This window comes from Equus caballus, chromosome 24, assembly GCF_041296265.1.
Source record: "Equus caballus isolate H_3958 breed thoroughbred chromosome 24, TB-T2T, whole genome shotgun sequence".
Taxonomy (NCBI): Eukaryota; Metazoa; Chordata; class Mammalia; order Perissodactyla; family Equidae; genus Equus; species Equus caballus.
The window spans coordinates 47,023,347-47,048,161 of NC_091707.1; the positions used below are offsets into that span (position 1 = coordinate 47,023,347).

Below are 24,815 nucleotides of genomic sequence, written 5' to 3' on the forward strand. Positions count from 1 at the left end.
ATTTCCTACTAGTGTGCATGGTTTTAAAGATGACGTGAAGAGCTAACTTACTTCCAAATATATTCAACATAACTATAGACCTAAACGGACATTTTCTTGATTATTATAACTCTGTGCCTGACGGAATCACATTTTGTGAATTAGCTATTGTTTGGTAATAATTCACGAAGATTTCTCATCATTACTAGGAATGACTGAAGACTGGAAATACAAAACGTTCACTGACTCAGTGAGAGTTATGTAGCCATTTGGCCCACTTTGATAAGTATAAAAAGTTATTTCTAACAACCATTATGGACAAAAATGTGAACAGAATGATACAATATTTTGAAAATATTTTAATATTTGCCATTTTTGTTGCCTGTGCTATTAATATATACATTGATTTAGTAATAAATATACTATTACATAGAGTGCAATATTTTTAGTATTCATAACTTGTTGAAATTAATGCTGCTGTTATCTCAAGAAAGGAATAAATAAATATCATGCCCAAATTCCAAACTAATGCTCACAAGGTTATCATTAACAAAAAACTAAAAAATAAACAGATTGGGCATTTTCTTTTTAAGCACGATTCCTGTAAACACAGCAAAGATTACTTTTCTCAGCCCTGACATTTCATGTGATGGCTTTAAAAGAAAATATAGCATACAAATCCTATCACTTCATTTTTTTGCATAGGGAATGAATTAATCGCATTTCAAAATGCAGCAATCTTTTTTTTTTTTTTTTTTTTTAAGATTTTATTTTTTTTTCCTTTTTCTCCCCAAAGCCCCCCGGTACATAGTTGTATATTCTTCGTTGTGGGTCCTTCTAGTTGTGGCATGTGGGACGCTGCCTCAGCGTGGTTTGATGAGCAGTGCCATGTCCGCGCCCAGGATTCGAACCAACGAAACACTGGGCCGCCTGCAGCGGAGCGCGCGAACTTAACCACTCGGCCACGGGGCCAGCCCCAAAATGCAGCAATCTTGCAGTGAAATGTCCTCATCACATTGCACTTATTTTCTGTATGAATTCAGAACTTTTGAGCAATAAAAATGCTCTGCATAAGTTTATAAAATATGCTTTCTGGATTTAAAATTTAACAGAAAAATTTCAAAACAAGTCATAGTTACGATTCTAAAATATTATGTACATAATATCCAACTACAGGAGGAAATGCCTCGCCGTAGCACAACACAGTGTACAAATATGAAGCACAGTGTTTAAGAGAAATTCCCTTTAGGTTTTCCTCACATCCGTGCCTAAGTGGCTAATGATTATGTGATACAACACGGCCCATTCTACTTGCTGCATACAGAGTAGAAGGGGGGATGTGAGGATAAATTAAAGTAGATAAAGGAAAAAATGGCAAAAATACAGTACATATGCTTTAAACAGTGCACTTTATAAAATAATTTGCTTTATTCATATTCTTTTATAAAGTGCAATATTACTTAAAACAGAGACATGTACCTTAACATTCTGCAACGACCATTAAAACAGATTGCCAGGAAAGAGCAGTGCAAAATTAAAAACATATGTAGCTTAGCATGCATCTCAGATGGGTCCCAAACACAGAGCATGGGACCTGAAGTTCTTATATCTTTTTTTTTTTACTTTTTAGAAAAAGATTAATAATAGCAAGTTATCATCATATGTAACCATAAAATAAAAACAATAAGTTAAAATCTTCTCTCAAGAAATAAGTCTATGCCACAAGTAAAATTCATTACAGAATCTTTTTGAAAACAGTCAGACCTTTTTCTCTGATAAATCACTGTTCAAAGGGTGCAAATCTCTTAAAAACCCACATTGTCCACGAGGCAAAGCAAAAGGTGTCATCATCACAGTCTGAATAACTCTTGTTGGCAGGCGTCTGAAAAACCTGTGACTTGCTTCATAAGCAGCTCAGATCTGACCGGTCCCTAATTAAATTCACAGACACCTCTGCTCTTTCAAGAATAGCCCTGTTGGCACCATGCTAGGTTGTGAAACAGTCTAACGTTGCTCTATTCACAGTAACGTTCTCTGTCCAGTGCTTTGGGACAAGGATAACCAATTGGGTTTTCCTGAAAAAATTCCCTAAGAGGCAGATTCCAATGAGACCAACGGGACACATTTTTAAAAGCACAAAACACCGCCCCAGGCATATGCTGAGGGAAGGAAAGGAGCGATGGGTCATCTGTTACATTCCTACCATTCCTGCGCCATTCAGTCGGAGAACTGGAAGAGGGTCTCTGGGTTATTGCCGTCGGCAGGATTGCTGGGCTGCAGTGTCTTTGTAGGTGTAGTTTTGCCATGAGAATGAGAGGAAGAGGAATGAGAACTTTCACTTGAGCTGCTGCGCGTCTCCGTGCTGGTGCTGGTCTTTTTCATTTTTCTTCTCTTCGCCAAAGGCGCCTTATCAACATTCTGAAGGCAAAACCCCTCTCTCTTGTACTTGTTAAAGGCCTAGGGGAGAAAGAAAGGGAAACACAGTGAAGGTGAAAGGACTGAAGATTTCCTGGCAGTTATGACTTAGAGCAGAAGACAACCTTTGGTTGGCAACTACGGCTCCAAGTTGTTTTGGAAATGATGTCCTTAAAACCATCATATCCAAACCTCCTGGCAGGGTACAGAAGTTCACGGGAAAAGATTTCTGAGGGCTCTGTTTAAATCAAACCAGCTAGGCTGTCCAGGAGTCATGATTCTAACAAATCTTTTGAAGAAGTTAGCACTAACTCTCAAAAAAAAAAAAATCCAAAAAACATTGACTGACTAGAAATTTCTAAAGAATATTAGCAATCTAAACCAACCCTCCCATCCTGTTACTTTTACTAGTTCTGTGTCTGAGATTTAAAATTCTGACCACAAAGTCCTAACACAGAGCAGACTCAATCCATTATGGATCCATTATGCTCTCTGATTCCAAGTCAGTGTAACTTGGGTGTCTCTTGGACACGGCAGCTGAGCTCTGCAAACCTCTGCCTGGCTTCCTCTTCCCAGCAGCCTGCCTCAAGCTTAGGCATCACTGTGCTTACTCCTGAGACCCTTGCATCACATGTCACCGAGAAATCTGGATCATCTGCTGCAAATTCTTGCTGGTAATCTCTTCACACCTCAACATACTCTAGTTCATTACTTTTTAATCCATTTCTGCAGCTGATGAGGAAATGCTATCCCTTCTTTCTCAACACAATCCCTTCAGAGGTAATCCTATTTCTCCCAAACAAATCTATTCCTTATACAATTATCTTAATGTATTTGCATCTGCTTGGGACCAATGTGCAGAATTTACAGTTACTGCTCTGTAGTCTTAGCCTTTCAAATATACAATCTATACCTAATACCAATTAACTGACTTCTTTTCCTTCACAGTCTCTAGGACGTGTTATGCACAAAACAGTTGTGGAGTGGATGAACTTTCACATGTGCCTTAGTTCCTAATGTTTATTGACAGCTTCTAAAGAAAATTATTTAGCTCAGGTGAGAGAAAAAAGTTCTAATATTATGCACACTGTTACCTGCTGAAAATCTTCAACTATTCAAATAGTTGAAATAGAGACTACTTCCTCATCTCACAAACTCCTTCTAAATGTCAAGAAAGTATTTTGTGGGTTAGCAGTGACTCTGGTCCCACATGCACTTTCTGTTTATATCATATGTGTTTATATCATGAAGGGATTTACAAAAACATACCTAAAATTTAAAGAACACATTATTATAAATGTATTGCTATGAGTGTGCCTCTGAGGTTCCAGTCAGAACATCTGATTCCTTTCCACACTGCCCCACATGTGCAGAGCACAGAGCCTTACATGGAAGGTTGCTTTCACACAGGTATGCACAGCAGCTCCTGAAGATCCCAGAATGTCTGGAGTCATCAGAGGATTTGAGGACAGCTGACTGCCATCTTGAAGCCATTCATTGTATCTCAAGCCAGACATTTTAAGCCTTTTATTTGGATCAACTGTGAGAAGACCTGTGGGAACAAATAAGGTATTTTTATTTTATGATTTGTCATTTCAAACATAGTTTAAAATCACCCTCAGACATAAATCTCAGTTATGTTCACAGGACACCATGGTTCCCAGGAGCCTTCAACCTCCTACAAAAATAATTATATTTTAATATACATTTAAATCCCCTAGTGAATACCGGATGCTGATGGTAAAGCTCACAATAGCCCAGTGCTAGGAGGCTACAGGCTACCTGGCTGTTCAATCAGGAGAAAATAACTGCCCAAAACAAAGACTCCCCCATGACTGGGTAAACCCCAGATGAACACAGAGTTATCTGGATATGCTTCCTTATGTACAATCACCTTCTCCAAGTCAGGGAGTGCAGCAAGGCACTAGAGATACAGAGACGGAGCCAAAGACATCGACAGAACCCAGCTAGTATGACCTCGGGGACAAGCACAACAGAAAAATCCACATGAACGTGTGTTAGCAGGCGCAGGGGAAGGGCTCACCTAGGGAGGGTGGGCCCTGGAGGAAGCGCAGAAGAGGGCTTGATGGAGAGGGTGCCCCAGAGATTCACAAGAGCACCGCAAAGGCGTGCAGGCGGCCAAAAGCTCGGCACATTTGAGGAATTCAAGCGCCCTACGATGGCAGAGTGAGGGTGATGAAGTGGAGGCAGGCAGGCCCAGGTCACGAAGGGCTTTGAATTTGGAATGCTCCACTCTGGAGTCTGACCCGAAGCTAACATGGATTCTCAGAAGGATTTTTTAACAGAAAAGAGGCATGATCACATTTGGCTATTAGAAGGTCACTTTCCCAATTGATGATGGACAGGTTAAGTCAGAGGAAGCAACTTCGTAGAAGTCACCACAAAGTAAAGGATGGATGTGGAAGGATGTTGTAGGATTTTATGAGGGAAATGATGACAAGAACTAAGGCAATGGCCACGAGAGTGGGGAAGAGAGGAGGGCCAGGAGGGATGCTGACCCTGCAGGGCTGTGACTGGCTGTGCAAGGTGAGGAAGGTGCAGGTATCTAGGGCGATGTCTGGATGTCTGTCTGGTGATGCGGCTTCTCGGCAGTGCCACTGTCCAGAAGAGGGGAGGTGGAGGAGGCACATGTTTTGGGGAAAGAAAAGTACGGGTTCATTTTGGAGGTGGTGGACTGAGATGCTGGTGGGTCCAAGTGCAAGTTCATGCCATGACTGCAGAGAAGATTACTAAGGGACAGTCTTCCAATAAGAGGAAAAGAAGGCCGCCCAGAGTCACCTGGAAACCTTTTAGAACACACACGGCTTCCTTGAGCAATTAACAGACAAGTATATGTGTAACAGGTCTGATGTCACTTCAATCACTACACACCACACAGAACATAAAGTTTCATTCGATTCTTACCTTGGATCAAATCTTTAGCCTCTTGGGATACATTCCTCCAGGCTTCTCCTTCAAAGGAGAAATCTCCCTTTTTAATTTTCTTCATGATTTCCACTGCACTGGTACACGTCAAACTTTTGTCATGAGATTGGAATGGAACTTGCCCTGACAACATTGTATACTATCAAGAAAAAAAAAGAACAAAATAGAAAGTCTGCCAAAATCACTGTCAAAGCCACTCTAGTAATTTTATCACCACCTTCATCAGCATAATTTATCAAATATTACAACTAGCATTACTGGGTTTAAAAGATTACGTGACTTCCATCACTGAAACAACTAACACATTTCAAAGACTTGTAAATAAAGAGGACTGGCTTATTATGATATCATGATTTAAAACCATTTTTATAACTATATTCAGAACAAGAAGAATAAAAAAGGGATAATCCAACTGCTTGAGGAAAGATGGTATTAATGTTAACAGAAAGTTGAGAACAGCAGAATCTCTTAACTATTTTTTTCTATCCAATTCCACACATCCTTTCCTTAGGATATTAACACTGGTTAAGCATGTTAAAAGATTTTTATTTAGGCCTTCTTATTCTGCTTGTAATTACCTCCATTTTTATTTTATTTTTCTCATTATAGTGTTAAATGCAATGAATTCTCTACAGTCACTTTATTTCATTGTAGCCATGTGTTTGAAAATTGATGTTTAGGGTTTTTGCCCTTTAAAAAGTCAAGAGCAGAACTGAAAAGGTAAGGTTGTCTTTGTAGCAGAGACTGGATTTTTGAAAAGGGACCCTTTAAAATCCTTGGACGGTTTTCTCTCTGCTCACTGAGCAAGTGACAGGCTTGCAGAGGTGGAAGGCGAGCTGTAACCAGAGGTGGACTGGCTGGTGTTAATGACGTGATTGTGTCTGTGCACAGACCACAGAGAAGCACCACTTGGTATGAGAAGAGGGGGGAAGTGTCAGCGGGAGCCTGCTTACATGGCTGTTAATTAGGAAGAGACACATAGAGGACAGTCTCAACCCCAGCCCTCACTAGGGGGTATGGAAGCTACGGAGGCGGCCCAGTGATCTAGAAGGAACATGTCACTTTTCTCTTCCAACCATTTGTCTGACAAGCAGGCTCGCTCTCATAATGGCAAGTGGTGAAGCAGCTCTTACACACTGGCTCTCAGAAAAGATGGAAATTCCAAGACAGGATCATAAAAATAACATAGAAAGGAAAACCAGGAGATACAAGAAGGTAGGCAGTCAACAAAACCTGAATAAGAAGGACGGAGGATGGAGGAATGAGACTCAGACAGGAGAAGAACTGTACCCCTCTGAGGTCACCAGAGACCAGCGGGCTTTGGGTGAATCTGGACTTGCTGAAAAAGAAAGCTGTGCCTGCCAGAATAAAAACAATACTCTTGAGAATGGAGAGTCTGAAAATAGAAGGAGAAAAAACCCTCAGTTTCTAATTTGGAGCAACCTAACAGGAAGATACTTGTTCTAAGGAGGGAAATGCTAGGACATCTGAAGAACAAAGACAAAACAACTTTAAACCCCCAAACCTCCCTAAATCCTTGGTGTGGAAGGAAGGCTACAGGTCGACGTGACTGGACTACCCCATGGGTGCGATAACTGCCCAGGATGCAGTGCAGCCGCCTCCAACGGACCCCAGGGCCGCCCCTGCCCCGTCTGAACTCCCTCCCTCCTTCATCCTTCAGGCAGACACAGAGTTGTACTTACACAACCTAAATCTTACCCCAACATTCCCCTTTTCCAACTCCTTCACTGGCTTCCCAACACTTACCAGGCACCTTTCAAGCTCTGACTTGCCGGCCCTTTCCACCTCCGCCTCTGAGTTCCCATCTCCCAATGCCACACTCAGAACCAACAATTCTTAGGCCTCCCTGACTTGGCACAAGCTACTTGGTCTCCTTAAAATGCCCATCCTAGGGTGTAACCTTTCTAGGATGTGAAACTAGGCCTTCTGTAATCAATAGTCCAGAGAGAAGATGCAAGGTACCGAAGGGGAGAGATAAGCTTTAGAGTCAGACAGGCCCGGCTTGAAACAACTGCTTTTTACTAACCAGGTAGGGAAAATTAACTCACTTCTCTTAGACCACCGCTTCTTCTATGAAATAAAAGTAACAAGAGCCAGCCATCCACTGTGCTTGGTAGCAGCCGTGGCCAGCCCAGTAACTCTCCATCCTGGCCTCGCTCTGTGTTTCCCTCCCTCCTCTTTCTCTGGTTGGATGGCAATAGGGACCCCATTCCCAGTGAAAAGTGGGGTGTCAGAACAGTGAGTTGTGCAACTTCAAAGCCCCTTCCTAAAGGTCTGCTGAGTCACTGCTGGCACCAACTGTCGTAGCCTGGGTTCTCCAGAAAGCAGAGTCTGAAGCAAAAGCTTATATGCAGTTATGTTATTAAGGAGCAGAGTCCCTGAGGAGGAGGAGTGGAGGGGAATGGGGAACAGTGCACACATCAAGGAAGGGCAGGCCCTGGCTAAAATGGACCAGCAGGGACTGGCTGCCATGCTGAATGTGGAACAAGTCAATATGGCTCTGGCATTGATAAGCAACTACTAATCTGGTCAATGGATTCTTCTTGATTGCCCTCTACAGGAAAGATCAAAGCAGTAACTCTTTACGTGGCAAGGACAACATTCACTGTCTTGCTGGAGAGCTATGCTAACTCTTCTGCTCTGTTATGATATAGTCTGTGGGGACCGTGATCATCTTGACATTCTAAAGAACCTCATGCTGGCTCTCTATATCGATGTCTTCATTAAATGAGAGCTGGTGAGCAGGAACTAGCAGGTATCCTAAATGCCCTATAAGCCACATGAATGCCAGAGGGTGGGAGATAAATTCACAAATATTCAGGGGATTGTCACGTTGGTAAAGATTTAGAGCTCCAATGGTCAGAGGCACAGAGACTTTCCCCTCTGAAAGACAAAGTGGTGGACCTTGAACCACTAAGAAAGAGGCACAAGACTTAGTGAGTTTCTTTGGAACTTGGTAGCAGCATCTATTGCATCTGAGAACACTGCTCCAATCCATTTATCAAGTGACTTGGAAGGCTACCACTTTCAAGTAGTGCCCAGAGTAAAAGAGGGTTTTGCTGCAAGTCCGAGCTGTAATACAAGCTGTCCTGCTACTTAGGCCATAGGATTTATAGACCCGATTGTGCTAGGAATATCTGTAAAAGAATGCTGTGTAGAGTCTGTGGCAACTCCAGCTGAAGAGTCACAGAGTAGACCTGAAGGATTCTGGTGCAAGGTCATGCCTTCTGCGGCAGAGAACAAGTCTTTGAAAAAGAGCTCCTGGGATGCTACTGAGTCCTAGCAGATGCTGAGTGCCTAAACAAGCCCTACCGAGAGCAGTGCATCATGCACCAGGATCAGCAGATGCACTGATTTATAAAGCCACAGCAGCAATCCAATGCACTATGGACATGACACACTCAGAATTAACCCTAGGAGGTCCAGAAGGCATGAGCAAATTACATGGATGAGGTGTATATCACCTATGTCTGTTGCACCAATGCTTTTTCCTTAACTCAAGCCTACAGCCTCACTGAGGGGGGGGCTCCCTATGATCAACAGGTGGAGGAAGAAAGGAAATTGGGCCTACTTGACAGATTGGTGGGCACGCCTTCACTTGGGTGCAGCTAGCCCATTAGAACATGAAAAGCTGAGTGAAGGCACCAGCTCAGAACAATACCCTGTGGGGTTGGAGCCCTGTTCTTGAGGATTGTGCCGAACCAAAGGCTGATCTCTTGGTCCTGGGTGCCCCACACCTAGATTCCATGGGTACATGACCCACTTACGGAATTCATGATTCTATCCCTGCAAACTTAGGGTCTGCTCAGTCCGAGGAGTTGGTGTCATGGACTCAAGCGATGAGTTGCATCGATGACAACAGGTGGCAACCCAGTAGCACACCCTCTGCTCTCCCTCTTTCCCTGCATCACTCCTGCTTCCCCAGGATTATGCTCCTTAGGAATGTGATAAACATAAGCTCTAGCTTCAGGTTCTGCTTTCTGAGGAACCCAGACTACAATGTCTTTCTACTGTTGATGAACGTTTGACTTGTTTCCAGTTTGGGGCATTTTGAAACATGCTGCTATTTATCTTTGTGTTCGTGTGTTTTGGTAATAAAAATACACATTCCTGTTAGGTGTATTCCTGAGAATGGAACAGCTGGATCACTGGGTCTCTGTATGTTCAGTAGACGCTGCCAAAGTTTTCCAAAGTCTCTCCTCCTTCTTAATCCTACCTCACTTCCTGATAGATACGTATGTGGCTAAATCTAAGAAAGTAACCCTTACAAATACGGTTTTCTTGCTTTCTGATGGGTAATAATGCAACAGGCTGTTGGGTGGAAAAACTAATTCTCCATCCTTGTAGAAAACTTTGTAGAAAAGATCCCTTCTCTGGAAGAGATAGAATTAAACAAACTTTAGGCTCATCTCAACTCCAATATCTTACAATTTTAGTTGATTATCCAGCACCAACTTCTGTTAAGAAGAATTTTGTGTCTGCAATGATGTGGCAAAAAAAGTAGCTATATACACAAAGGCATACATCTATATACATTTATGTGTGTGTCCATATACATGTATTATGAATGCGTGTATATACACACACACACACGGAGAGAGTGTGTGCAAATGTGCATGCACAAAAGAGAATTAGAGAGAAAAGCTAATGAGGTAATATTTTAGATGTTCACAATATTGTTCTCTCAAATTTTCCACAGGTCTGAGAATTTTCAAAACAAAATTTTGAGAGAAAAGTAAAAAATAACATCTCTGAAATAACACGCTTGGAGGAAATGTTTTAAATGGAACTATATGCCACTCCATGAGTTACGTATAACACATCTCCATGAGAAGGCATATAATCCTATCCTACATTTTCTAAATATTGTGTTATAGACTGAACGTTTGTGTGCCCCCAAAATTCTTATGTTGAAGACTCAACCCCCACTGTGACTGTATTTGGAGATAGGGCCTTTATGGAGGTAGTTAAGGTTAAATGAGGTCATAAGGATGGGTCCTGATCCAATAGGATTGGTGTCCGTCCAAGAAGAGACAGCAGAGAGCTTGCTCATTCTCTTTCTAGCACACGCACAGAGGAAAGGCACAGTGAGTAGGGGGCCATCTGCAACCCAAGGAGAAAGCTCTGTCTAGACACCAACCCTGTCGGCACAATGGACTTTCCAGCCCCTATAACAGTGAGAAACTAAATTTCGTTGTTTAAGCCACCCTCTCTGTGGTATTTTGTTATGACAGCCGGAGCAGACTAAGACACTGTGTAAGCTCCCTTTGAAAGAGTGCTGTATATTTTAGATGGGGACTGCACATCCATGAGGTAGACTGGGCTGTAATCAAACCCACGTGACACTGCATGACACATCTTCTTGGAGTATTTATTTTACTCAATGGGGTTAATACAAATTATTTTCATATTTAAATATCCACATTCATGTTTATTAGAAGCTACATGCAAAAGGGTCATAGATTTCTAAAGCAAATCAGTAGACTCCAAATAAATTCTGTGCTTGCTATGGGGTGACTCAGGCTTTGTATCTAGATCCTCTTTTTGTTGACACTGTAACGCAGGTGTTACCTTTGTTTTTCACCTGTAAGTATTTCATTGTTTCTCTAAAGGGCAATGACTTTTAAAACCCATAAACACAACACCATTATCACACATAAAAAAATTAGCAGTAATTCCTTTGTATCATTCAATATTCAATCAATGTTCAAATTTCCCCAATTGTTATATACATTGTGTGTGTGTATATATATATATATATATATATATATATATATATATATATATAATAATTACCTTTGTATGACTTAGATTTAGAACCTGAATTTAACAAATAGAATTTAAATTAGAATTTGCTTGAATAAGAATTCAGGTAAGATGCAAACATTGTTTCTTAAGTGTCTTTCAATCTATAGGTTTTCAGGCTATTTTTTCTTATAATTTATTTGCTGAAGAAATTGGGTTGTTTGTCCTGTAGAACTTCCCACAGTCTGGATATTGTTGATTGTACCCCCGTGGTATCATTTGACCTGTTCTTTGTCCTCTATTTCTCTTAAAAATTTGACAGTGAGATGTGGAGAGCGGCACGGCTTCCATCCATGCCGTTACACACAGCTATTTCCATAGATTCGGCATCTGGAGGCTCTACGACACCTGTCTGCGCGTCTCAGACTGTCTTGTAAAACCCTAAAAAGCACGACGGCTATAACTGGCCTATAGTTAAAGTAAGGGCTCTTCTACAAGGGGCAATTTTCTATCATTACTAAAAAGAAAAATTTACACTAATTTTTTAGGAAAGTACTACTAATGAAAATGTAATCAATTTAAGTCCTTAAAACTCTGAAATCTGCAGAATTCAGTTGTTGATTTTTATTTAAAAATCTTATAAATATGTAATTTCAATGTGAAAATCATAAGTGATGACTTAAAATTGCTGAGAAGAAAACCATATAAAGCTTAAAAATAAAAGAAGAACCATCCTGCGGGGACAACTGGCTAGCCACTGGGGGGAAACAGACTGACGCCGAAAGAAACCCCAGATGGAGTGCAGATTTAAGTACAAAAATAAAATATAATTCTGGAGGAAAATGTAGGAGAATATTTTTATAATCTGGGTTTGGTAGAGGTGGGTGACAATCTGACATCAAAGCCAGATACCATGAAGGAAAAGACAGACACATCTCACCACACAGAAATTTAAAAAACTTCTCTATTTAAACCCCCCTAAAAACCCACTTAAAACCCCACCTTACTATAACCAAAGTTTTTAAACAAATGACAAACCAGAAAAGACATTTCCAATATTAATGGCAAAGGATTAAAATCTTTAATAGAGCTTTAAAATTCAGTAAGAAAAATTTCCTCATAGGAAAATGGGCAAAGCTCATAAATGGCAATTCATAAAAGAGAAATTACAAATGTCCAAATAAAAGATGCTCAGACTGAATATTCATCAAAGAAATGCATGCAAATTATAACAAGAGAAGGAAATAATTTAAGATTGAAATTGATAGTATCCGATATATTTGCATACAGTTGATAAGAACCTGGTATGGTAAACCTTCAAGAAGGAAATCTGGGCAAATATGACAAAATAAAGATGTATATGCCATTCTCCTAGGAATCTATCCTAAGAAAATAATGAGACAAATGCAAGCACACATATAAAAAATATTAATTTGTGTAGTTTATAACCAGTGAAAAACTGGAAGATGTTAACTGCTCATTAGTAAATAAACTTTGGAGACTCAAACTACATGTATAATATAGTCTCATTTGTTAAAAGCCCAAATGTATATACACATACATAGAAAAACCTGCAGAAAGATATAAAGCACATAATATGGTGGTGGGGGGCGGTTAGGGGTGAGAACTCGCACAATGGCATTTGTGCACGATGACAGTAGAAGTGATTTCACTTTGTTCCTTACATCTTCCTGTATTGTCTAAAAATTTCTCCCTAAGATTATGCAGTACAAATTACATGCAGAAAAAATAAAGCTATTTTGAGAAAAAAACACGCCACGATTTTTTTAGCTTAATGTTCGGTTTCTGATCATGGCAGACAAGCACATTTTGTGAAAAGCATGCTTACCATGATTACTATATGTTCCTATAAATATTTCTAATTTTATCTATTAATTTGTTAATTTATCCTAAATGATATTCCTCAATTACAGTGTTAATCTGAAAATTTCACCGAATATTTTAAAATGTTCTTCCGTTAATGAATCACTTTGCTATTTTCACATTATATTTAACATAATATGCACATCTTTTGAAAATATACTATTGCTTCTTTTAAAAAAATATATAACACTTTTATACACATAAAACACAGCTGCCTTAAATATTTCAAAATAAACCAACATAAAAATTCCTACATTTTCTCCAACGTAAGTTTTAAGAAAGGAAAACAGTCTTCTGTCAGGCCTTTAAGTAGTTGCACAGAAAAGAAATTGATTTGCCAGTTTTTTCACAAATTTAAGAAAAACAGCAGAGAGAGACAGAGGTAGAGAGGACATCCAAGAACTGACTGAGTTTAACGGCTCTACTGAAATGAACTCACCAAAATGACGCCCAGGCTCCAGAGGTCGCAGGACTCATCGTAGCCGCTGTGATTCAAGAGCTCGGGGGCGGCATAGTGAAGGGTGAAGCAGGGCGTCTTCAGAGGCTGGTTATCAGGCGGCTTTAGGCGGGCAAACCCGAAATCAATTACTTTAATTTCCAAGTTGTCATTTTCATCAGTGAACAACAAATTCTGCCAAGATACAAACACTACATTAGTTTCTAATTAAAATGTCATGGGACTTGGTGATGCCATTTATGTAACGTATTGATACTGGATCCAGACAGAGAGAGAGGGTGTGGGCGCTGGAGGTCAGTGAACTGCTGCTCTCTGCTTTATGCTTTTTTGTATTATTTCAATTTGACAGTGTCCTGTGAAAAGGTCTTCAACTGCACCATGTCTCTTCTGAGGTCAGACCTGTCTGATGTCTCCGCTGTTCCCTCTGACTGTGTTTGTATCCTTCCTCTACCAACCTCTCTTCCAACCTGGTTCACGCACCTACCCCTCATTTAGAGAGATCACACTAACCGTGCCACTAAAGTGAAGTTAGAACTTTACGTCTTTCCTCCTAGCATTAGTTACTTTTCCTTCCTGGCACCAACCCCTCTGCATTATTAGTTAAATGTCTTCATCCCCATTAGACCGTAATTCCATAAGGGCAGGGGCTGTGTGTCCACCTTACTTATGACTCTATCCCCAGAGCCTGGCCCAGTCACATAGTAGGTGCTTTGGAAAATATTTGTTCATTGAAAGAAGTCATAAATAAAATAGTTATATAATATCTAGTGTAGCCTATTAAAGAAGACATGATGGAGACATACATTACATTTCAGAAATATTTTATCTGAAACAGTTTATACTTAAACATTTTTTGATGCTTATGGGTATTATCCCTCAATTATTCAGGAAACACTGTTATTTTGAATCATTCATTCCCACAGCTTTTCAATTATTGAGTAATCAATCAATCAGGTAATTACTCATACTACCTAAATAATACAGGTTTCACTGTATTTGTATTTATCACATGTCTAATAAATGCTAACTGTACTGATGCACAAATCATCATTTTTAGTGGTACAGCAGGCTCGTACCCACAGTAAATGAATCTAGTTATACTGTCTTTAGACATCCTAACAAAATCTGTTACGCATGTATGAACATTAAATTATTACCCAGCTCTGGAATGTCATTTGCTTTGTTAATATTATTCTAATTGAAATAAAAGATATCATAGAAGGCTTCATTGATACAAAGAAGAAAAATCTTCTAAGCCTTCCATTCAAAAGTTAAAAATGAATAAAGTGGGAGGAAAGAAAAGTAAAAAAAAAATTAACTGAAAAGTTTTCTTACATTTTCTATCATACAATGCTTCATCCTGAATTTCCGATGGAATTGAAACGTGGATATAATTAAATGTAAGGCTTCACCACAAGTGAAGTCACAGCCAGGTTCAGAGATGAGTGCTTGGGAGTCTCTTTCAACAAATGACTCCTGAGCTCCTCTGCAGCGTAAGGTAGTGTGCTACAGACAGAGCAGGGAGGAAAGCACACAAGGCCCATCCTCAGTGAGCCTAAGTCTTTGGAAATCACTTCAGTTTATCCTGTGTTAAGACTGGCGAAGGACTTCCCTCATCTCAGTTCTTGCAACGGAGGAGACGTGGCACTCCCCTCTCCTCTCCTCACTCTCCACATGGAGTTGGGTGTTCATGGTCAGGAATGGTAGGAAGTAACCATTCAAACTCCTGTTATCCTCATCTCAAGTTCTGCCTGAAACTAATTTGATATAATTTTTCTTAATCTTTCAAGAGTATGGGGACCAGTTTGAAAAATACAAGCAGCCTACTAAGAATGTCAGCCAGCTTCTAAATTTATCTGATTCTCACCCAGAATTTAGGATTTTGCCTATGCATAAAATGAATGCCACATAATTATCCACCAAAAGATACATAATCAGATCTTAAAATGCTACATCAATGGGTAAGGGATTAAACTTTTAGTTTAGAAATAATTACTCTGCCATTTAAAAGTCAAAGCTATTTTAGCATGAACATTTTTGCACAAAGGCATATTTTCATTTCTTCAAAATATATTTTGATTTAGGACATAACAGTGGTAGACTGTCTTAATCTGAAATTCTTCATTTCAAATAACTACTTGAAAGAAAAGCTTTATAACAAATACGAAGAATTAAGCTATATAAGCTATATTTTATTTTCAGTAAAATAGGAAGGCAAATTTAAATCCTGCTGGAGAGGATGGTTGCATCATTTGAGACTCATGAGATGACAGATGGCCAGTCACCAAAGAATAAAACATGTGAAAATGAATTCTATACAGTCGTGGAGCAGATCTTTTCAATTAAAAAAAATTGCATGCTTGTTCCTTGTCTGTCAAGAAAACATTTAAGTGGTGTGCTTTCACCTTTAAAAATAGACAGCTAATCTCCAACGTACAGAGCACCATATTTTTAGTGGGTGTGATGGGGGAGAGTGAGAACCACGATCAAGGAAGCAGAGGGGTAGCTATCATAGCTGCAAGTCCATGAAACACAATCCACTTCTGATTAATTACTAGTAATACGAAGAACAGCAACAGAAAGGACAGAGACCAAAGTTTAAATACTTCAGGAAGCAGTCAATTATATTTGAATGCATGGAATTTCACTTTAAAAACATCCTCTTCCTACCAATAATCCAAGATCCTTAAACAAAAAGCAAAAATGGTGCTTTTTGAGAAATATTCTTTTGTGGTCTGACATAAAAAATAAATACCAAACAAATCATTATTTTAAATATACTTGAAAATGCATTATAATCACATGGTAATTAAAAATGAAGTTCTATTTTAGAGAGGAAATATGTGTAATTTTGCATATGGTAAAGGATGGTTCATTATTATTCTCTCATAAATTACTGGGTTTTGATTTTCAATTTTCATTGTTATTTTGCTAATTTTCTAAAAGGGAGGAATTTTCATATTTTTGATTCTAAAAAGGGATCATTCTAGATTTAGAACCTTCTTTATTAACCTTTCGAAAGAAGAAATATATAAAAAGCTGCTACTTCTGCATTGCTATACAGTTCTACAAATATTATAGTACATGAGCAAAGAAAAGCACATGTAAGGATGGCATAACTAATTAAACCAGGACAATTCTTTATATTTAAATATTTAGAACTCTAAACATTCCTGTTCATGAGCTAAGCAATTTGATTACAAACGTGAAAAATAAGTCTTCTAATATATCATTTTAAAAAACCCCCTAAAACAGTGTATGTATAGAAAGATTATTATTTACTGCTACAAAAATTTCCATGGCTATTTTTAGTCCACAACTATCGCATAAAGTATTTCTTCCATAGAAGGCTCTCACACTTACAAATATAACCTCGAGATGATCAGCTGGCAAAAAAAAAAAAAGAGACCAATTTATTTTAGACTGAAATAGAAAAAGAAAGAAAAATCCAAGAGACATGATATTTGCAAGTATCTATTGAGCAGAAAGCCCTGAAAGTAAAAAAATAAAACAAACCAAACCAAGCCCATATATATTTGGGGGATATTTAATAATGATGCTAGACTGAATTACGTGAGAGAACGCGGTATTTGATACCTCGGGTTTCAAGTCTCTATGAACCACTCCGACGTCATGCATGTGGCTCACGGCCGAAACCAGCTTCCGCATGATGTAGCTGGCTTCGGTCTCACTGAAGTGTTTCTTTTTCTTAATTCGTTCAAACAGCTCTCCGCCGTTCAGAAGTTCCATCACTAGAAAGGAGTGAAGCTGGAAAACAGGAATAAGGTGGAGGACCTTAATGAAGAGGAGTAGAAGTTTATCAACAGATAAAACATTTATTGACTATTAATAGCACCAATACATTCAAATAATCCTTTGTTAAACGAATCTACAGCAATCCTTGTATTTTAAAGGAAAGAGTGGAAGGATAATGTGGCTTTTTTAGAACTCTATTTTGGTGATGGAAAATTTCAAGTCCTGCAGTGAAATCTTTATATATCCTCTCCTTGACTAATCCTTTCATTTGAATTCCATTCCAACCCTCTCTATCAAGTTTACATGTCTTTCTTTCTAAAGTGTGACCCAGTGCTGTAATGATGTGAAATCAGTTGTTTTAAATAATGTAGAAGATTACTGACATGAGCAACTGCCCACAGGAGGCCTGACACACTCGTTTAATGGCAAATTTACCTTAAAAAAGGCAATGTTTGATGATGTCACTTGAAACCTCCTGTTAGGGCTCGACAGCTTCGTTTCAGGGTTCATGTTAACACCCACGGCAAACATCCGTGACTCACCGTGGGTTTTTTCTTTAAATAATTGCTTTTGATCTCAATGGTATTATCTTAAATATTTTTAAAAGTTATATTTACTATGCTTTGCATACATTTCCATAAAGAAAATAACATAAGAGCTACCAAAAAGCAAAGGAATTATATCAGCTCTCAAATGAACCCAAACAGTTTAAAAAAAGATATCAAATCACTATTCAGGGGGCCGGCCCTGTGGCGTAGTGGTTAACTTTGCACGCTCCGCTTTGGCAGCCTGCCGTTTACCGGTTTGGATCCTGGGCGCAGACCTATGCACTGCTTATCAAGCCATGCTGTGGCAGGTGTCCCACGTATAAAATAGAGGAAGATGGGCATGGATGTTAGCTCAGGGCCAGTCTTCCTCAGCAAAAAGTGCAGGATTGCCAGTGGATGTTAGCTCAGGGCTAATCTTCCTCAAAAAAAAAAAAAATCACTGTTCAGATTCAGGTGCTGCATATTATAGCACTGTTATTCAACAAACAAAATAAAGTATGTTTCCCTTTCAATTAGCAAAATCCAGAAAAACTGCTTTGTAAAAAGGTGATTATAAATACATCATCCTGCACATAATGGGGAAATTCTAAAGGGGGAACAACTCTTTTAATAAGAGAATTGTTCCCAGGCTCCTACAGATCAAGCTAATTTGAGTTTCTACACCAGACACTATGGTCAAAGTTGAAGATCCACTACAAGTATATGCCAGGGAGCTTTAAAAAGATGGAGGGCAATACCTAGAGAGGTTTAAAAGATAGGTTTTAGCGTCAAACTTGGATGCGAACGCCAGTTCTTCTATTTATGACATTGGGGATGTTACTTTACCTCTGTGAACTTTAGGACTCTTATCAATAAAATGTAAATAACGGACAGAAAATGTGTATATGGTAGTTTGAATAAGGGCCCTCTGAAGATGTCCATATGCTAATCCCCAGAGCCTGGGGATGTTACCTCATATGGTGAAGGGACTTTGCAAATGTGATTAAGGATCTTGAGATGGGAAGAGCATCTGAATTATCCACCAGAGTCAACAGTATGAGATGGGACTATGGAAACAAGAGATTGCAGTGATGTATGAAAAGGGTCACAAGCCAGGAATGTGGGCAGTCTCCAGAAGCTGAAAAAGGCAAGCAAACAGATTGTCCTTCAGAGCCTCTAGAAGGGACCCAGCCGTAGTGACACCTTGACTTTACACCAGTGAGACTGATCTTTGAACTCCTGGTCTTCAGACTGTAAGATGATAAATTTGTATGTTTTAGGCTTGTGGTAATCTGTTACAGCAGCAATAGGAAACTAATACAGTAGTAAAGCACAAAATGAACTAAAATGCTGCACAGCCCAAGGCTGAAGACCCACCCTCAATCAATCGCACACATTAGTTGAAGACTATGTGGATTTGGGGATGATCTAGGCAACTGTGTCACCATCATGGATAAAACAACCTAAGGTATCAGCAACTGCATATTAGAATGATAATCTATTTATACTAGTATATATATATCATGAGACAATTTAGATTCCAGTATATCTAGTAACTCGAACATAACAACAGCAAATAATAAATGTAACTTGTAACATAAATAAAAAATTAGGGATGCAGTTCAGGAGATCTGACATCAGCCTGAAGGTCAGAGACTGAATGTCTTTGCCAGGATGTAGCTAGGGGCTCAGCTGCAGACCCATGGAGGGGAGTGTGGAAGGTCATCCACCAATCTTTGATTGGTATGTGAATCATCGTCAACAGCAGGCTGTCCAGGCTCTTCTGAAGCCGCTCCAGTGGACAGGGGACTCAAGACCTCCTCTACGCCTGAGTAGTGTACTGAGGTGGAGGCAGCAGGGGAGCAGGGAGAGCCATTCCCCGAGTCCTTGGTTCACAGAGGCTCCTTTTCTGATGAAGAACCAAAGAGCAAGCAGACAATGATGCCATTTTGGGGTGCTCACTCACCCGATGTGAAAACCAGGCTGTGTTTCTGCCTCCCTCAAGGCAGGAGAGCAAAGCAATTACGGCTTGTTCTAAAGTTGGACCACTTGGGTTCAGATCCCACCATGACCACTTAAAAACGGTGAGACCCTTTAGGTAACTTCTGTGAGTTTCAGTTTTCTCACCTCATGGAGTTACTATACGGATTGAATCAGATAACAAATGTAGAGTGTCTGGCACAGTACCTGGGTCACAGAAGGTAGGCGATAACAAATGGCCACAGTTACTACAATTACGATGCTACTGATACTGCTGCCTGGTTTCACCATCATGTATCATTTGAGGAAATTACAATGTGGTAGAGAACTGGGTCACAGCTAACCTAGGACATGGATGTTATAACAGCGCTATGGAGACAGCCCAGAACTGGAGACTAGGTTTTCCCTACTAGATTTTCACTGACTTGCTATGTGACCTTGGACGAGTCTCATGACCTTTCTGAATCTCAGCTTCTTTTTTGGTAAAGAGCAAACCACATCCAGGATTGGTTTTAGCTCTGGGGCCTGGCATGCTGTCTTCAGTAAGACTGTGTCGTCCCGTCCAGTCCCAGGGGGAAAGATAACTGCAACGGAGTCATTTCTGTCACGGAAGGTGGCAGTGGAGATGCTGGGGAGGGGCTATGGACCTGACCCAGTGGTGTTCCTCCCATATCCAAAGTCACATGCTTCTGTATTAGGCTCCTGTTGGGGAGTAGGACTGAGAGGAGAAGAAGTGGGCAGCATGACCTGGCCTGTGGTCTGAGCAGAATTTGCCACCAGGACTAAGAAGATGAAAGGAGAGTATCTTTGCCCTTCTGCTTCTGACTTGCTCTTAGCTTGCACTAATTAGGCTTAGGCTTTCTAAGTTCTACTCCAGAAATGAAAGGAAGGTTGAAGGTTGAAAATCACTGAGCAGAGAGCGTTATGTGGTGATTAAGCTACAGTGGGTAGCAGCTGCACTGGCAATAAGCACGATGCAGCTGGTGGCAGTGCCACTGGGCTCCTGCCCTCTGTCCTCCTTCCATGTCATACATGACTCCTGCTGAATGAGAAAAGCAGAAGGGAAAGGATGCATCGATTCTGGGGTGGGTAAGAGTGTGTGTGCAGTGGTTTCTCCGCCCTCTGTAGTGTTTGGGTGATGTCCCATATCTGACTCTGACCTAGCAGCACCAACAAAACTGGTGAACAGCAGAACTTTGTAGTGAATTAGTATGCACAGAAAAAAAAATGTGGAATACCTGATCATGAAAAACTTCATGCAATTTCACAATATTGGGGTGTCCTTCACAGAGTTTCAGAGCTGTTATTTCTTTTTGAGTATTGGCTTCCAACCTGCAAGACGAAGCAGTTAGCTTCTATGTATCTCTTCAAGTTTTTCTGTCAGTATTGTCCCAACTTTAATTTTGTTTTTATTTATAGTGTACTCAGAACATAAGTGTCAAAAAATCAGAATGAGCATTCCATGAAAGTAATGAGTCATACTACCCACTAGAACAAGTATGCGTTATTCTCAAGAAAATGATTATTTCTGAGTTAGAAAAGAACTAACCATAGGAAGAAATGGGTACCCTACTTGCCTGACCATTTGGTAATAAGAATGTACAATCATGGAGGTAACAATTGGTTACCAGAACAACTAGCTGGCTCTCAAACCCATTGACTAGGATGAATACATAAGCGAGATTGCCAACAATGGCCATACCTTTTGCTGATTATTTTGACTGCAAATGCCTGGTTACTTTTTTTGTGTATGCACTTTCGACAAATTGAAAAACTTCCTTCTCCCAATGGTTTGTCCTTCAGATCTAGGTCATAGTGTTGATAGAACGGAGAGTCCTGATAAGAAACCAACATCATTTAACTTAAGAAAATATTAGTAATACAGGGATAAATAAAACTGTAGAATAACAGAACATTATTCATATTAATAAATATATATCGAATACATTTATAATCTTTGCAAATGCATCTTAGTTTAGCTCATTTCTATTTTCTTCTATATCACTTAAGATAGATACTTTTCTATTGTTGTAAAAAGCTCACCCAAATTGATGTTAGTAATTCTCTAGGGCAAATATTGCTATTTCCATTTATTCATTTGTAAAATTGCATTTTAGTTGAATGGTAGTCTGCTAAACTTAATGCACTCGAGAAAGTCAATTAACATTGGTATTTAATCCCTAAATATGCCATTTAATTAGCCACATCTACGCACCTTCATCATCGCACTCCTAGCAACATGTGTTACCCCAGGACGTTCAACTCCCATGTGGACCTGAAGAGGGTCTGTGACGGCTGCATTGCGCTTGAACAGAATGGAAGGGGCAACAAAGGAATAGCCCTAAAGACCAGGAAAGACAAAGAACAAGGATTCGCAATTCTCCAGTTTCGCACAGACTAAATTCTAATAATTTTTTCTTAAGAAAAAAGAATGAAAAACACTCAAATATTTGTTAAGATGAATCTAATTTTATTTTACTTGTAATCTAAAATGCAAGGTTATTTCAAATCAATACAGAAGTGCTTTTCAGAAGGAGATAATGCCATCTTCTGGTAGAATTAAACCAATTCAAAATTAAAGACAGAAAAATACTTCCTCCTTATTCCACCCCCAACATCTGACTCATAGCTATAATTCTTTTGCATTCCTGATAAAAGTTCAGTTTTAAACACCAAACTTCTCAAAAAAGATAGAGTTAAAGTATTACACAGAGTGGCCCACGTGCTTCTGTTTTAAAACTAGAAAAACAGCAAGTTTCATTACAGATAACTTCTCACGCAACAATTATTTGACTCTTATGTTACCTTAGACTAATTAAATTTAAAATTGAATTTAGAAAATGAATAAAATTAAATGGCAGAATGACAGGCTGAACCAAAAGTGGTATAAAGATGGATGATTAATCTGTTCAAGCTAGAACACTCACTACTCCAACAACGATTTCTAAACGTCTACTACGTGTCCAGCCAACTGCTCGCCATTAGTGTCACTACTGGTCAGAGAGACGGTCTGGATGGCCAGATTAAACCATTCTAATCATCTACTTATAGGAGTCAAAGAAGATGCCATTTAGTAGTCAGAATATTTTAAGTCTGAGAAAGATCCCTTTCTAAATATAAAGTCCTTTCTAAATCTTTTTTTTTTTGGTGAGGAAGATTATCCCTGAGCTAACATCTGTGCCCATCTTCCTCCATTTTATATGTGGGATGCCTGCCACACAATAGCTTGATAAGCAGTGCATAGGTCAGTGCCCGGGATGCGAACCTGCAAACCCCAGGGCACCAAAGCAGGAGCGTGTGAACTTAACCACTATGCCACTGGGCCAGCCCCTGAAATCTTTTCTAAGAGTTGGAAAGCAGTTAAGATTATTCACTGAAGATAAAAATCAGATAACACTGCTTATGAATTAAAGGAGATTTTATATGAATAGAAGTAAAATAAAGTAGTATTATATTTTCTATAAAAGAGCCAGAACAGAAATAAAATTTCAGGTATAAATTAGCCCTGAGCTAACATCTGTGCCAATCTTCCTCCACTTTGTATGTGGGATACCTCCACAGCATGGCTGATGAGCAGAGTAGGTCCACGCCCAGGATCTGAACCTATGAAGCCAGGCCACTGAAGTGGAGCACATGGAACTTTAACCATGGGGTATCAACACTTCTTGATACCAAAAATAAACACATAAACAATACCTGCTATTTAAAAAACCATAAGCTTCAGTTAATGATTTGCAATATCTCTGTATTTAATAATTTTAAAGAGATTACAGAATTGTTTTTAAGACGCCAAAAAATTTTCATAAAGAAAAATTAATCTTTTCTTTCAAAGCACAAATGGTGGGCCAGCCTGGTGGTGCAGCAGTTAAGTTCGCACGTTCTGCTTCTGCGGCCCAGGGATCACTGGGTTCGGATCCCAGGTGTGGACCTACAAGCAGCCTGGGAAGCCATGCTGTCGCAGGTGTCCCACATATAAAATAGAGGAGGATGGGCACAGATGTTAGTTCTGGGCCACTCTTCCACAACAAAAAGAGGAGGATTGGTGGCAGACATTAGCTCAGGGTTACCTGGAACAGCCTCTCGGAGCTCTGGGGCAGCGCTGCAGGAGAGTAGGTGGGATCCATTTCCGTGAACTCTTCTGCAAAGTTGCTCACATCTAATTCATCTCGGATGACCGGCTTGAATGGTGCAGGAACTTTTTTGGCAGCTAAATCATCCCAATTTATTTTCTAAAACAGAGAAAGAAAATTGGTACAAAGTAGAGATAAAGTCGAAATATATTTTCTAAGAACAATAAAGATAGATTTTAAATGATCAATAAGGAGAGAGGCACATATTTCAAACCAATGATTAAATATATATATATTCTTTCCAAGCATGAGCACATTTTCTGATTGCAGCTTACAGCTCCAGCCAGTGCTGTCTCAAAGATGAGACTGCCTTCCACCACCGTGGAGCCTCACCATGTACTCTAGGGGGCACCAGGACACCCTGGTTTACCCTTAGGGATAACAGAAAGATTACTTTTGTCATGAGCCTCCTGAGAAGGGTTTTAGGCCAAAACAAAACCAAAACCAAAACTAAACTAACCTGTAATAAAGGGCTTTAAAATGCTCTATGGATACGAATATTAACTCAAAAGGAATATTCGTATTTTAAGAGGCAATGTTAACTAGCTCTCCTCTTGTGCTTGCTTTTCCTTTGGGTCATCTGGACAGATCAGAATATAAACAAACTCACTACAACTTAGGCATTTTTTACATCTAGAAGTCTAAATGATACTACAATAGTATGAACTAAGGCACCCATTCTTTTCTCATTCAACGGTATTCAAGCATTTTAAACATTGCTTCTTCTCTCCCCCATGCGATAATCCAAGCCCCCTTCCCACCATGTCAGTCATTTAACTGTTTGATAAATTGCTGGGTTTTATGTTATTTAAATTCAACCCTCTTCTCTGTTTTCTTTATGCTCCTTCTGTCACTTAAAACAACCTCAGATAATACTTATTGAATTGAATCCTACAGATATCCTACGATATACTTCTTCGAATCATTGATAGTAAGACACACCATTATTTTATGTACCATTAAGAAAGAAAAAGC

At 39.5% G+C, this 24,815-nt stretch overlaps 1 protein-coding gene across 4 annotated transcripts in view; it reads right to left on the reverse strand.

Moving 5' to 3' along the window:
• Window positions 1-318: 318 nt before the first annotated feature.
• RPS6KA5 (ribosomal protein S6 kinase A5) overlaps window positions 319-24,815 on the reverse strand; it is a 164,920-nt gene continuing 140,423 nt past the window's right edge. For all 4 annotated transcript variants that reach the window (XM_023628276.2, XM_070249771.1, XM_070249772.1 and 1 more), the window contains 9 exons: window positions 23,778-23,939; window positions 21,926-22,051; window positions 21,413-21,546; window positions 20,949-21,042; window positions 17,045-17,215; window positions 13,430-13,621; window positions 5,320-5,479; window positions 3,783-3,946; window positions 319-2,436 (listed from right to left, as the gene is read on the reverse strand). In XM_023628276.2, coding sequence (XP_023484044.1) covers window positions 2,197-2,436; window positions 3,783-3,946; window positions 5,320-5,479; window positions 13,430-13,621; window positions 17,045-17,215; window positions 20,949-21,042; window positions 21,413-21,546; window positions 21,926-22,051; window positions 23,778-23,939 — 1,443 coding nt within the window. In that variant the 3' untranslated portion in view covers window positions 319-2,196. The remainder of the gene's footprint in view (window positions 2,437-3,782; window positions 3,947-5,319; window positions 5,480-13,429; window positions 13,622-17,044; window positions 17,216-20,948; window positions 21,043-21,412; window positions 21,547-21,925; window positions 22,052-23,777; window positions 23,940-24,815) is intronic.